The following is a 14622-nucleotide window of genomic DNA, read 5'->3' as shown; positions in this document are numbered from 1 at the left end:
TACGCCGGACCCTTTCTCGCATTGGTGCTGAGCAGTGAATGTCGTTTTAGACTGTGCATCGGTGTTTTTAGTTCATGCTGGGCGCGCCACGCCATGGAGCAGTCTCAGTGAAAAACATAGTGCGCGTTGCAAAGCAGACTGGCGTCGCTGTCCGCAGGACATGAAGATAAATGTTATCAGTGGAACATCCGCAAGAACTGTTGTGGGCTACAATCCAGTGAAACGGCTTTGAAAAATGCAGCAGTGCGCATCATGCCGCGCATATACGGAACACTACAATCAGACCCGTTCCAAATTCACATGCCCATGGTAGGCATTCCTGTGCTTCTCCTGCTGTCTCATTGGATGCCAGCAATCTTTCCCTCCTGGGGATACCATTCGTTGCTGCCAAAGACGACCCTGTTTTCATTGCGTTTTCTCCTAAATGGTAGCGCTGTGTGAACTAATTTTTAGGGGTGTGCGAATATTACAGTTCTCGAATTCGAATCGAATATCGAACGCTCGAACTATTCGATTCACGAATATCTAATGTCCGATTTTTCGAATATTCGACAATTCCACGAATATGAACGACACAACCCAAAAGTGGGCTTCACCTGATGCTTCCGTGCATGAGGTGAAGCCTGCTTTACGAAATTGCCCTTGCTGCACGATCAACACAGGCCGGACGGTGTTTAGTTATGCCAATTCGTTTGTGTCACAAATGGCCTGTGGTTGTCTGAGACGATTACAGCCTCATCCGTATAACATGCTACTGCCTGACATCAAATTTTGAAGTGAAGGTAACCACTCCAGTAAGTGTAGGCTCACCTGGAAAGCAGGAAGCTCCCTCATGTAAAATTAAAAGAGTAGGGGCTTTAAACAGAAGAATTGCATGTCTCTCTTGTGATAGTGGGCCACAAAATGGAAACTTTTAGTGCGAAAGTCACATATCGTAAATTTTGCACGAATATTCGGTATTCGATTCGGTACTCGGAATTTTTTCCCCCATTCGATTCGATATTCGATTCGACTTAAAATATTCGGATTCGAACACCCCTACTAATTTTACTTGCGTCATACTAACTGAAACACGGACTTTCATTCGAGAGCAAGCTGTTTTGCATTTTGGTGCCCCTTCAACTTATTCGAGGCAACCTCACAGATGCAGACATCAAATCAAAATTCCCCTCTGGCACAGGGCAAAGTACAAGTGGGAGGGACGCAGCTCCTGCCTCTGGCAAAGTATATACAATTAGCTTGGGATAACGTTATCTCATGCTAAGCAACAACGGTCCACCTGTGTTGTGTTGGTCCTACAGCACTAGCAATTTTGTAAAGCAGGCTTCATCTTGTGCAGGTAAGCATCAGGTGAAGCCTGCTTTCGGGGCGGTGTCGCTCATATTCGTCCGAAAAACCGAGTATTAGACATTCGATTCACAAATTGAATACTCTGAGTGATTGATATTCAATTTGAATTCGAGAACTCGAATATTCGCGCAACCCTAGTTTTAGGTCTGTTCGATTATTTGGAGTTTTGTGCGATTCCCACCGAATTCGAAGAAAGCACACGGTGACTGCAATGAAACCTATAGTTAAATGAAAAAATTACTACGACAGATAATAAAACAGAACTACAAGCACCTCCATGTGTGACATCATCGAGGATGTCGCAGAGTTTCAAGTAGGCAAAACTTTATTGTAGTGAGCAGAACGAGCTTCGCAATACAATAACGTGCCTTCACTGTCATTGATGTCAAGAAATGCATCACTGTCACCTATTTTCACTCGTTTTCATTTTCTTGAGGGTTTGGCTTATCTGCAACAGCTGTGGAAAAACCGATCCACATTAAAAATTTCACCTACCTATGGGATTCTCTCCTGGAATGCTGTCTCGGAGATCTTGATCTGCTTCGACCGTGGCGATCCTGCGAACTGTGGCGTCTCCTAGTGGGGGACCATCTTCTGTGAGGTTCCCTGCTGCGACTTGTTCTTTCTGACCTGGTGAGTGATTCGGAAAATTGGGGGTTGGCATTCACAGATTAAGATATTCACTCCACAGTTACTTCTGCAATCAGCAGCCTTTAGCTTAAAAGTAGGGGTGTGCGAATCCGAATATTTTAAGTCGAATCGAATCGAATGGGGGAAAAATTCTGAATACCGAATCGAGTATCGAATATTCGTGCAAAATTTACAATATGTGACTTTCGCACTAAAAGTTTCCATTTTGTAGCCCATGGCTTTAGTGTAATTTTTCTGGCATTAACTGTCACAGTGGAGACATGCAATTCTTCCGTTTAAAGCCCCTACTCTTTAATTTTACACGAGAGTGCTTCCTGCTTTCCAGGTGAGCCTACACTTACTGGAGTACTGGAGTGGTTACCTTCATTTCAAAATTTTATGCCAGGCAGTAGCATATTATACAGATCAGGCTGTAATTGTTTCAGACAACCATAGGCCATTTGTGAAACAAACGAATTGGCATCCTGCCTCAGCTTTGCCATGAACACCTTTTAGTTTCTTTGCACTCGCCCTAGGAAGTTGCACTACTGAAATTTTAGACATAAAGGACATCTTTAAGACACCCTTCTTGTTCGTGGGCTGTAGTCATTATTAGAGAGTCCTAACTTTTTAAAGGCAACCTCACAGACATCAAATCAAAGTCCCTCATCGGCACCGCTAAACTGCATGTGGGAGGGGCGCCACCCCTCACACAGACGATGCCAACAAAACTAACTTTGGATAACGTTATCTTAAACTAAACACCATCCGGCCTGTGTTGGTCCTGCAGCGAGGGCAATTACGTAAAGCAGGCTTCACCTCATGCACGGAAGCATCAGGTGAAGCCCACTTTCGGGTTGTGTCGTGGAATATTCGTGGAATAGTCGAATATTCGAAAAATCGAATATTGGATATTCAATTCGCGAATCGAATAGGCCGAGCGTTTGACATTCGATTCGAATTCGAGAATTCGAATATTCGCACACCCCTAGTTAAAAGTGAACTTTCAAATACCCCTTCGTATTCAACACCAAAAGTAGACAAGCCATCCTGCTTCAAGACTTCGGAAATATGCAGTCGTCGTAATTTGTAAATTATGGATGGAGGCCCATATCCAGAATACTTTGCGGCAAGTGTTTGCGTGTTTACGACCCTTACGTGTTCCTGATGCATACTACAAGAAAACTACCTATCATGCTGTGTGTCATAAGGGCAGGAACTCACCTTCTGTCGGGATACAAGGCTCCAGCGTCCACATCCCGAACGGGGAATGTGGTTTGACGGGGCTCTTCCAGTTGCCATTTGGGAAAAATGTGAGTTCTTTGCCTATTCAATAAAATGGTACATATTTAAAAGAGAGCTTCGATAGTTCTATAAAAAAAACAAAGAAATCGATGACGACGATGATAGATGAGACCCCGACCTACAAGATTACAACGACCATGTCATAATCGGCAACCCCTATGAGGAGCCCATTCGCACGATCCGCTAGGGGAGCTACTCACCGGCCCGTGAGGTCTACATCACGATTGGACAATAGAAATTTGAATTTTGAACGCGCAGAAGCGGACATACGAGAACCGGTGCAGACGACAGCACCCGCTCCTACGAAAACACGTACAGTGAAACCTCATTAATACGTACCCGCTTAAGCCGTAATTCCGCCTAAGCCGTAATTCCAACAAAGCAGTAGTTGTGCTGAATCCCCGTCGCGACCCCCACTGAAACCAATGTATTTGCTACCCGCTTAAGCCGTAGCTGCTTGCAGCCTCAATATCGGTTAATGTGTACTTTTCGTCCTGAAACAGAGACCGTGCAGAACAAAAAAACTGGCTCCTCCGCTGCCAGAAACAAAGATTTGGAAGCACGTGGTTCCTCAAGAGACGGGGCGACGCCAATACAGTAAAACCCGCGGATAGCGATATCCCATATAACGATATCCCTCGTAAAACGATGGTTCATGATTTTACCGTCAAAATATACATTGTTTCTACGGGGGACCAACCCGCGTATAGCGATGGAGACCGCGGTTCGGAGTACCCGTATAACGATGTCGGACGCTGTCCAGTGCGCGTAACCTCGCCGCGATAAGATACAGTAGAATCTCGATGCTACGAATCTCACGGGGTAGCGGAAAAAAATTCGTATCATCCAAAATTCACACCAAAAAGAACTAAACCAAAATAAGAATTGAGGCAAGAAAATAGACAGCGGCTGTTCATTTTCCAATACTGTCAATGAAAGGGCAGGTGGTAACGCTTTTGTGTCTCCGTATTTGGCCAATGCTGCTCAAATTCGCGAGATGATTCAAAAGGCCTAGCACGCGCTTTCCACCCGCGAGTCGCGCGACAGTGTTCTAAAGTGAGCTTCTCCTAAAGCACGCAGGCGTTAGTTGAAGCCGACTTGCGGAATCGTGACGTGTAGTGTTGAAGTCAGAAGTTGTCCTGCAATGTTCTCTGGTTCCCTCCACGAGTAATGATCGCTGTTTTCCCAAGCCAGTGCGATGTCACGCAGCTTCGCGTTTTTTTTTTATGCATCTGTTTCTTTTTATTTTGCTACACGCAGGGTGGCGCGTGACTTTTCGGGGACACGCTATTTAGGTCAGCCCTCGTTTAACGATGTACCCCGTATAACGATGGAATTCGCGATTACCGTCAATATTGTTATACGCGGGTTTCACTGTACGTCACTCCTGCGAGGATTGCAGGTCATTCTCCTGCAGAATAGAGAGGGCAAGAAGGCTCCGAACCTCCTCCCCCTCCTATAGTTTCGTTTCTTTGGTTTCTCACTTCTTTGTCACCGGTGTTGGCTTGTGGGACAGTCCCATGTCCCCGTGTCCAGAACACCAAGGAAAAACCGGACGTCATCCATACCATCGATCAGTTTGCCAGAAAACGAGGATGACTTGAACAGCTCGCCCGTAACGTTGGTGGATTTTGAGCCACGATCATTGCTGCAAGGGCGCCTCGGTACGAAGCGAAAATAACGGACCATCTTGTTGCACAGTGAATAAATGGCGATATCTATCCTCATTTTGTCCGACATGTTCCATTTTTCTTCCGTTAGACAGGTACGTGGATTTGTATTTGGAGTTTTTGGTTAAGCCGTACTACTGCTTAGTACGTAGTTTTTTCGCGTCTCCACCAGGTACACATTACCGAGGTTTCACTGTAGAATGACGATGATAGAATGAAACATCATCCGTGGGACATCCACCGCTTGTACAGAAATATTAAGGTAAGCTGAAGTACAAAGTATTGTAGAAGTTGAGGAAGCCATAACAGGGCTGATGAGTAGCGCCACCACTTGCTTCCGAATGCAGCGCTAGGAAGGGGTGCCTATGACATGGTCGTTATAATCCAGTAGGTCGTGGATCAGACACATAGATAAATAGCTTTATACACCTGACTGCTTCAAGGGACGGTTGCATCTGGGAACCTATTTTACGAAACACATACAGTTATGTTCGGCATCGGCCGACAATCTGCAAAACAAATGCTAAGATATTAAATAAACACATTTTAAAAATCCGTGCTACTTCCTATGCTGCACGATGCCACTCTCTAAGCGAAAAAAAGCGCGAGCGTGGCACTCGGGTACACCTGCGGCATTCCTTTTCTGCACGTCACCTTTCTCGTTTGTCTAGCGAGGGAGTTCCAGGATACTCTCAACGTCCATTGTCCAACGTTATCATGCATCCCATCTGTCAACTACGCAAATCTCTCACGAGGGATTTTCGATACCATGATCAGTGGTCCGCAAGGAATTAAATGACACTGCAGTTTCAAAATCAAGGGAAACAGAACTGTACCCCTCTCAAACAGAACTCTCTACGCGTAGATGCACGCATAGATCGAGAAGTTACCCATCAAAAATAACTCGTTACGCGTTAAGTTACCGCACGAAAAATTTAACTAAGTTCATAGAAAGTTCTTCAGCTTGAAATGTACCTCGCAGTTATGCAGTTACTTAAAAAAAAAGAACGAGCTACTTCCAGGTTAGTTTGGACACAAAATAGCACTACGCGGGTGCAGCAACTGAGTCAGACCTTGAGTTGTTAGCGGAGGAGTACAACACGCTTAGACCGTTTTCATTTATGTCCAACAATTTGAACACTTTGCATTTTACTTCCTGTGAGCGCACTATGGTTCAGCTTCATTTCAACGACAGCGGTTCTTACTTCCTGAATAGAATACTGTCATTGATTGGACATCACGTTTTGTGGCATAAAATGCCACAAAAGAACCGGAGAGAAAGCAAGAAAATATGTGGACGTGAGTGAAAAGCTAACTGAAAGTAACTTCAATCTTATCTTAAGTTACTTTGGCAAAGTTACCTGAACAACAACTTTATTTTCGACGAGAAACAATTTCCTCTGAAAGTTACCACGGTGCAAAAGTACCGCAAGTTACCAAAAAAGAGGAACTTAGTTACACTAGCGAGTTACCTCAAACTCTGGACGCAAGCAATGATGATGAAAGAACCACCAAAAACGTGGCATCGGCACACAGATACCATTTTCAAAATGTTAATTTTCTTGTTTGATATTCTAGAATGAATAGCAGCGAACAAGAATAGCACGTCGCCCTGCCAAGAGCGGACAAATTTTTTGCAGCGAATGAGGCGCATAGCCGGTGTGACGTCGCAGGACTGGAGGAGTGGCCTGGAGATGGAGTCCAGAAACCTTCCGCTGCGGCAGCGTTTTTCTCCAATTACTAAAATATGTTGTAGTGGGACCTTTTTGAGCCAAAATATTTTTCCTGCAGGCTTTTTATGGACCATTTCACGAAATACCAGCTGTTTCCCAACATCTTGAACGCCCTTTCCACAGTCCTTTAAAATACAAATGCTCGCCCAGCTTTGTAACAGTAATTTGCCCCACCACAACCGGTATACACCCCTGAAACCTAAACTACTCTATTGCGATGAGAATTTTCGAACAAGACCACCCAACGCCATCCCGAAAACAGCAAAACCATCCATGACACAAAACAACAACAACAACAAAGAAACAGAAGTTAGCTCTCACACTTAAAAAATATGGCAAAACATGCACTTTTCTTGCACTTTCGTGCAAAATATGCGACAATGTGCACAACATGCATCTATATGCACCATATAATCTTTCTGATCTGTCTCACAGCAAGACCAGAAGTTTGACCAGTGTTTTTTCATAATTCGGAGACTAAACAATACAGAGAAAAGAACGTGTATTTGGATTTAAAAAAAAAGCTCTAATGATGATACATATCACTGTGCAGCTTTTTGACCATTGTAGATGTACAAGTGTTGCGAGTGCTTCATTGCTGACATTTTTCTCGTGACTAAAAGCAAATGTGTAGATTTACACAGTACTTGAAAAAAAAAACTCACCCGGGACTCTGAGAGACAAGTTGTTGCAGAGGTGCTGTACCATACGTGCACTGGCCTGAAAAGAGATGTCAACAAGAATCAGTTTTTGTTATTACTTTAAACATTGCAGTTACTTAATTGGGTAGCACACATCTTGTTGCAAGCCAGAATATTCAGTGGAAAAAAAAAGTTTTTCTCCATGTTGTGACTGGGGAGGTATCAAACATATGCACGCATGAAGCACCGACGTCACAGTTCCAAGGGCTACAGTTGTTCCCATAGGTTAAGTTATAGTTAGATAGCTCTGAAAGTATTTAAAGGAGTACAAAAGGCCGTCGAAAAAATTTCGGATTAAGGCATCTAATGAAAGTGTGTGTGTCATTTTACCAAACAGCGCAATAGTTTTTCATGTGCGCAATTTGTTTCCCAGAAAAAACAACAACAAAAAACTGGTATGATGCCACGTCACCGATGACGTTACAGGGGGAACTCATTTTGGTTCGAGTCACTAAATAGGGAGCAGAGTAGCGACACTAAGCCACGCCGGTGAGCGAGACCGCCATCTTGGGTCCGGCACGGCTGCGTCGCCTAGCAACGGGACGGCAACCGCCCCCTTCACCACTGGTGAACAGCGCGCAGGCGAGTCAACTCGCAACCAAGGAAACTGGTTTTGGATGGAGGGGACTCATCATGACGACGCGTACTTGGAAGGATAAAACACGTGACATGATCGGCCCTATCGCGGACACCGAACGGCGGCTACCACGCGGAAAAGGAATGCGGTACTCTGTCCCCTATTTAGTGACTCTAATTCTCGTTTGCCGGTCAGTGGAGGTCAGCCCCCTTGTCCCTTTGCCAGTTCCCCCAGAGAATTGGGGATAGAAGGAGCGGCCGAATCATGACCGAGCCAGAAACATTCTTTTTCAGAAACCCTGAACAGCCGAGTAGCAGACGACATTCCTCCGACCAATCAGCAGGCCTGGCCCCTCTAGCGTCAGCGTCAGGGTCCCAGGCAGATCACAGACTGGTACTGCTCTCCACCGCCGTTGCGCACGGTCGCTTTTTGCGGCGTACTTTAAATTCCATTTCTGCGATAATTATGACTATGTGGTGTGAAGTACTTCGCATGGTGCATCTTACGGGCCTACTTAACAGTTTTACCAGAAGAAAACAGGGTGTTAAAAATGACTTCTGTACTACTTTAAAGCTTCTTTTTTTTTGTGAAGCGGAAGAGAAACAAACCTGCAATCAGTCTGTGTCTTAGAACGAGAAAAAGGACTGCCAGGTACACAAAACACAGGAGTAAAAACTGGGACTGGTGTAGTACTCGAAAGGGGGGGAAAACTATACTTGACGTTTCGAGCGGACGCTCTTCATCAGGAAAAAACTGTCTGTGTCTTAACAAAAAAAAAGAAAAGGTCTGTGTCTTAAAGGAGTACAGAGGGCCATCCAAAAAAAATTCAGATTAAGACATCTGACGAGAGTGTGTGTGCCATTATACCGAGTAGCGCGAAAGGTTTTGATGTGTGCAATTTGTTTCCCAGAAAAAAACTCACATAAACATAGCTCCGCGCCTTCACCCTTAACTCGCCACTCCAGCTATAACGAGGATGAGGAGGTATGATGCCACGTCACCGATGACGGCATAAGGAGACTCGTTCTGGTTTGCCGGTCAGTGGGGGTCAGCGCTTTGTCCCTTTGCCGCCGTAAACCTGTTTTGCCAGTTTTCCCGGAGAATTGGGGATAGAAGGAGCGGCCGAAGCATTACCGAGCAAGGAGAAAGGCTTTATCAGAAGCCCGAACAGCCGAGTAGCAGACGACAGCGGAGTAGCTGACAACATTTCTCTAGGCCAATCAGCGAGCGTTCTCCTTATAGCGTCAGCGCGAGGTTCCAGGCAGATCACAGGCTGGTACCGCTCTTCACCACCGTTGCGCACGGTCGCTTTTTGCGGCGTATTTTAAATTCAATTTCCGCGATAATTATGACTCCGTGGTGTAAATTACTTCGCATGATGCATCTTACTGGCCTACTTAACAGTTTTATAGGAACAGAACTAGGTGTTAAAAATGACTTCTGTGCTACTTTAAACATCACCAGAAAAATGTGTCATTTTACACACCCTTGCCTGTAGTCTGCTTTCTGCCCTTCTTTGTGTCTCTGACATAAATACTCCAGACATCGGAAAGCAAAGAATGGGAACGGAAGAAATGGTACAATTACCCGGTAAGGATGGCAGTGGTACGACGGGAACGCAGGATGCCCTCCACTGTGTGGTTGCCATGGAGATGGGACTCTGCGTTGCAAGAATGGTAGGACGACACCCTCCCACGGTATTAAAGGGTATCGCAGCTCCCAAGCCCGTTCCGGCAGGTAGGGGGAAAGACGGCGGTGGCCTAGGAGGTAGCCGTGGCCACTGCCCGCCTTGAGGGTACACGGGGTGCCGGGCACAGAAGGCTTGCGGTGCCCCCTGGGGGTGCCCCAGGGGTGGACAGTAAGGTGGAAGGCTGTTGGGTGCCATTATGACACCCGGATTAGGCATGGGCGAAATGTTTGGATTAGCTTGGTTCATCCTGTAACTGAGCAGAGAAAAAAAAAAGAAAAAAAAATGTCATTAAAAGAGGGTCTCACACAAATCAGGAGATTCTGAAGTGTCACTGAAATTCTGTTTAGTGCTACTGCTACGGATACACACCAGTGGAAGTCATACGAATAATAATGAAATAGTTTTGAGAAGTGTGCGGTGCTGTAGTAGAAAGGTTTTACAGGTAGTATATGTTAAGGATGTTACGTGTCTCAGTCGTATGAAATCAAGAAAAACGTGAAGTTGACATTTTCCTGAATACACCAAGTGGTGAGCCAGACGAGCAGGCAGATAGGTGAGTTCAGGATACGTATGTGAAATTAGGCCTTTTCCTAGGTCTAGTTACCTTTCCTCTTTTTCATGGGAATGCCGAATATTTACAGCCCTAATTATAATTATTTGAAGACACATGGCACATACTGTTGTTGCCAGGATAGCTCGGGGAAAACTCGGGGAAAGCTTGGGACGTAGAGGGCGCCACACAGCAGGCCCTTGCAAGTTGGTTGGACAGGATAAAGCAGGAACAAAGAAAATTTAAATTCATGATCTCGTCAGAGGAAACAAGCGTTTTCATATCTTTGTTTACATGGCTTCTGAGGGCAGTGGGTGAGGGGGCTTCAGATTTACCCTGCCCTGGCCACAAACTTTCCTCGCTATGGCTCTATTTATGATGCATATCTTGTATCAGACTATGGGGAAGATTGGAGTGTCTGCATGTCCTCACTGGATCTGCTACAAGTAAATATTAGATATCTAGCACTTAGTCTTCAAGGCTTCCTGAACACATTTTCTTGCTTTTCTTGACGACAATATTCTTTGTGCTAGTGCATGTACATGTTTCTTTACTGAAAGGGCCCGTCGAATCCGTTACGGTTTGGTTCCAGAACCGTAGTGTCGTTTTACCCCTCATAGACAAGGGTATAAGAAATCCCACACAAAATATAGAGGTGTAGCATGACCGTTGTGTCATGGAACACATGACGAGAGATGACGGCGGATGGTAGGAGTTGACGGGACATCTCCAACATCCACCGTCTGCTCTGCTCTAGAAAAACAAAAGGACATCATTCCCTTAGAAACCATCGGGGCAAAACTTGAGAAAAGAAGCTACACGGCTGATTGTGTGTCTGGATGGCTTCTTTCTCCTCTACTAGAGAGCCTCTGGAGCATCTACAGCTGTGGAAGCGTTTCTGATATTGAAAATTTGTTTATCTAATATCAAAGAATTTTCCATACGAAAAAATTAACATGGTAACATTGTGGTGTCAGTTTAATAGATGGGTTTCCAGATGTGACCTTTGACGTGCGTTTTCTAAACGTATTCTAAACAGTCCCTGTTGTGTTCATTCTTTTGTTAGCGTTGCCCAGCGTTTGCACAGGGCAACTTTTTCCAGCATCTCGAACCAACGTCTTATGAGCAGTTTCGAAAATAAGTTCGCACGCAGGAAGTTGGCAGCTCCACCCACAAGTAACCTTACGGCTACTGGAGAACGTGAGTTCGAACCCAGCTGGTGGTGTCTTTTCTTTTAGCTTCTGTTTATTAAATCTTGGTCCATTTTTAATGCCAAAAGGCCATCATTATTCTCAAAAAATGGCATTAGATATGTTTGTGAGGCGTTTGTTCAAAAAGGATGTTATTTCTCAGCTGCACCGGGAGGATTTGACCCTACGAACCCACAAACGAAATCACATCACGCCATCAGGTATCACTTGGCAATGTTCCCCTCATTGATTGGCCGGTGCATTGCTCGGGGAGCAGTTCCGAGCAACTCAAGATGCTGAAAAAAGTTGCCCCACGTGAACGCCACCCGAGTCTCCAGCGATTCATCCGTCCTGTATAGATCAAGAAGACTTGCGTAGCATTCAAGACTGACCGATTTGAGGGAATATTTGAGGGAATCAACACAAGTCCAAAAGACATTCCCTTAGACATCGATATGCCAAACACTCCGTCTTGCAGTTCTAGTGACCTCTTATAGCCTTTCACGGTGCGTACACGAAGTTTTCGAAAAAGAAAAAAAAAAAGCTAAAATTTAGTCTCCTTTGCCGCACGTGCGGTATACGTATGTATATCAGTATAACCCACTAGTGTAGAGCCACAGCAGGCTCTATAAAAATGTGACAATCCCCACATACCGCTGTTACTAAGAAACCGAAACTGCATGGCAGCCTTCAACGCTACGCACTCTAATGCTGCTGGTGCTCTTCCATATGGTTTTCGTGCATTGTATTAATGAGCGAAGTTTTGCCCACTGGAAGTCGCGTGTCTATCTTATTGACTGGGAACGGTAGGTGCTCAAGCACAAGCCGTCCAGAAAATTAAAGGGGGCAACTTCATACACTCGGGTGACTTACCAATGAATTACCAAACAGCCTAGCCTCTTACCTTATTTACCCTGTGAGTTGTGCAACAAACTGGACACGGCTACCCCAGTGCTTTTGTAGTTAATCTGTGTACTGATTATTCACATTATTCGCCACACTTTTTTCCAAGCTCGGCAGTGCCCGCCGGTCCGTGCCGACATTACCTTTGTTGGTGGCTAAATAGCCGGCATGGTAGATACGGCCAAGCAAGAAACAAGCCAAATGTAGCCTCGGGCAGTGTTGCCATTTTCTTTGGAGCCGCAATGTCTAAACCCTGGTTGAAAATGTCGATAAACCTCAAATTGGCAAAAACTATCTTGTGTGAGCTTCATAAGAACGACGAAAGCGTGTCGCTCAGCTGCCGTGTGTCTGTCCATTCTGTGTTGCCCACGCTGAGGCATATTCCTCCGCTTCGGGCGAACGTCACTGACTAAAGCATATATATACTCTTTCTTGTCAGAAAACTACGGCAAAAAAGTTCGCTTAGGGTTTAGGTTCGCCTATTCTCTTTTGACTGAGGGCACGCATGGCGGATCATTGGTCGTTCGGGAGAAGAGGTACGTACACACACTGATGCTGTTTCTTTCGGCGGCAGCGTTGGGTGGCGTTGGGCCCATTTTTGGTCGTCGGTGGCGGCGTGAATTGCTGTGACGCTACTATCGGCGGCGGCGGCGTGATCACTAATGCCGCGCTTTTCGAAAATTACATTTTCTGCGAAACACCCGAAATATCGTTGTCCGTTTCAGTTCCAAACTACTTATCAGTGATAGAGTGCTTAGGAAACACCCATTGGTATCATACACACAGAAAGAAAACTCCGAGTCTGGCAACGAGAAAGCACGAACAACAAAACATGTTGTTTGCGCGCCTTTCTTGACTTGGGTTAGGTTAACGTGAATACCGTCGACACTGGACCTCGCGTTTCAGAAACTTTTGTGTCAGTTATCCAAATTACGGCTTTGCTATGCAAGCATGACAGTTGGCTGCAGCTAATTAACATTTCACAACAACAGGATGTCTTAGTAATCATATGTAAAAAATCGAGGGAACGCTGGAAAAAATCGGCAGGCAAAAATATTCATCTGGAGAGAACTTTCGCCATAGAGTTCGTTTTATCTATTTTGACCAATCTCTTCAATCGCGTCAACTGAACTCTGAAGTCTGTAAAGTGAATGTAAGTTTTTTCTCATAGACAGAAAGCGCATCTAACATTTATCTCGTTCTATTGGACTATTTCCGACTTCACCTGATACAATCGTAATCGCTGAACAAAATCGTCGGGCAGAGAGGGAGACTCGCAGATTCGGTAAAGAGGGGCAAATTACCATTGTAGTTATCATTGTTTACCAAGCCCTGCATAATTGTAGTAGGGAATGTACTTCGTAATGAAATGGGGTAAATCTGACGCGGAATATTTTCTCTTTCTGGCAAACAGCGTTACATGACCTTGGCAAATTTCGTAGTTACATTCAAGAAATTCGAGTTCTTTCAAGTAAAATTTTATGAGATTAATTATAGTACATGGCAAAAGTTCTCTACGAATAAATGCCGTTGATAGCATAGCAGATGTAAGACGACAAGGGCGTGTTGGTTGAAACATACTGGCTCTATTGAAACATACCTGCTAGTCACAGAGGAGGAGGAGGAGGAGGAGTGTCGTTGGGAGGAACCCGAGAGGTCTGCCTGCCTGATTAGGCGGCATGTTTCTCGGGAAGGGAAAGGTGGTGGAGAGGAGGAGAGGAAAGGGTGAAGTGGAAGACCGAGCGGAATCCGCTCGGGGGGGGGGGGGGATAGCTGCGTCCATGGGCCGACTTCAGGGGAACTGTGCCGGCATACGCCTATTACACATCTGAGGGAAACCCAGGAAAAACCCCAGACGGCACAGCCGGCCCGCGGATTCGAACCGCGGACCTCCCAGTCTCCAAGCGCACGCATTACCGCTGCGCCACCGGAGCTGGTGCTAGTCACAGAAACGCAGAAAAACACAGGATTTTCCGTAGCGTACCTTCATCTCATTTCTTTTCACACAGTTACTGAAACACCCTGCATGCAGTCCACTCCCCGTATGAATTCTAGATGTACACGGACTACTCACGCGTTCACATAGAAACAACCAAAACCAGAACGTTTTCTAAAAAGTGGTAAAAATAAACAGTGTAATGCACTAGCGAATAATGGAATGATTGGAAGAGATTTTAGGAACTGTTTCACATAACGCAAAATGACATCTTCACACGTGACATTATACATTGATTCAACTGATATCAAATTATGGAGTCCGGAAAGATGAGCGCTGGGCACAGAGGGTTCTAATAATAGGCTATCTACGGTATCTTCATGTGAA

The 14622-nt window shown here is 45.3% G+C and overlaps 1 protein-coding gene across 1 annotated transcript in view; it reads right to left on the bottom strand.

The window, feature by feature from the left end:
- Window positions 1-12458, bottom strand: part of LOC135368082 (ribonuclease 3-like) — a 71511-nt gene extending 59053 nt beyond the window's left edge. Inside the window, exons 1-5 of the mRNA XM_064601158.1 lie at window positions 12301-12458; window positions 9554-9909; window positions 7354-7408; window positions 3205-3306; window positions 1846-1980 (exon numbers count right to left, since the gene is read on the bottom strand). Coding sequence (XP_064457228.1) covers window positions 1846-1980; window positions 3205-3306; window positions 7354-7408; window positions 9554-9902 — 641 coding nt within the window. The 5' untranslated portion in view covers window positions 9903-9909; window positions 12301-12458. The remainder of the gene's footprint in view (window positions 1-1845; window positions 1981-3204; window positions 3307-7353; window positions 7409-9553; window positions 9910-12300) is intronic.
- Window positions 12459-14622: the final 2164 nt, after the last annotated feature.

This window comes from Ornithodoros turicata, chromosome 9 (assembly GCF_037126465.1).
Source record: "Ornithodoros turicata isolate Travis chromosome 9, ASM3712646v1, whole genome shotgun sequence".
Classification (NCBI taxonomy): Eukaryota; Metazoa; Arthropoda; class Arachnida; order Ixodida; family Argasidae; genus Ornithodoros; species Ornithodoros turicata.
Note: the sequence above shows the minus strand (reverse complement) of the source record. Positions and strands in the feature narration are given on the sequence as shown.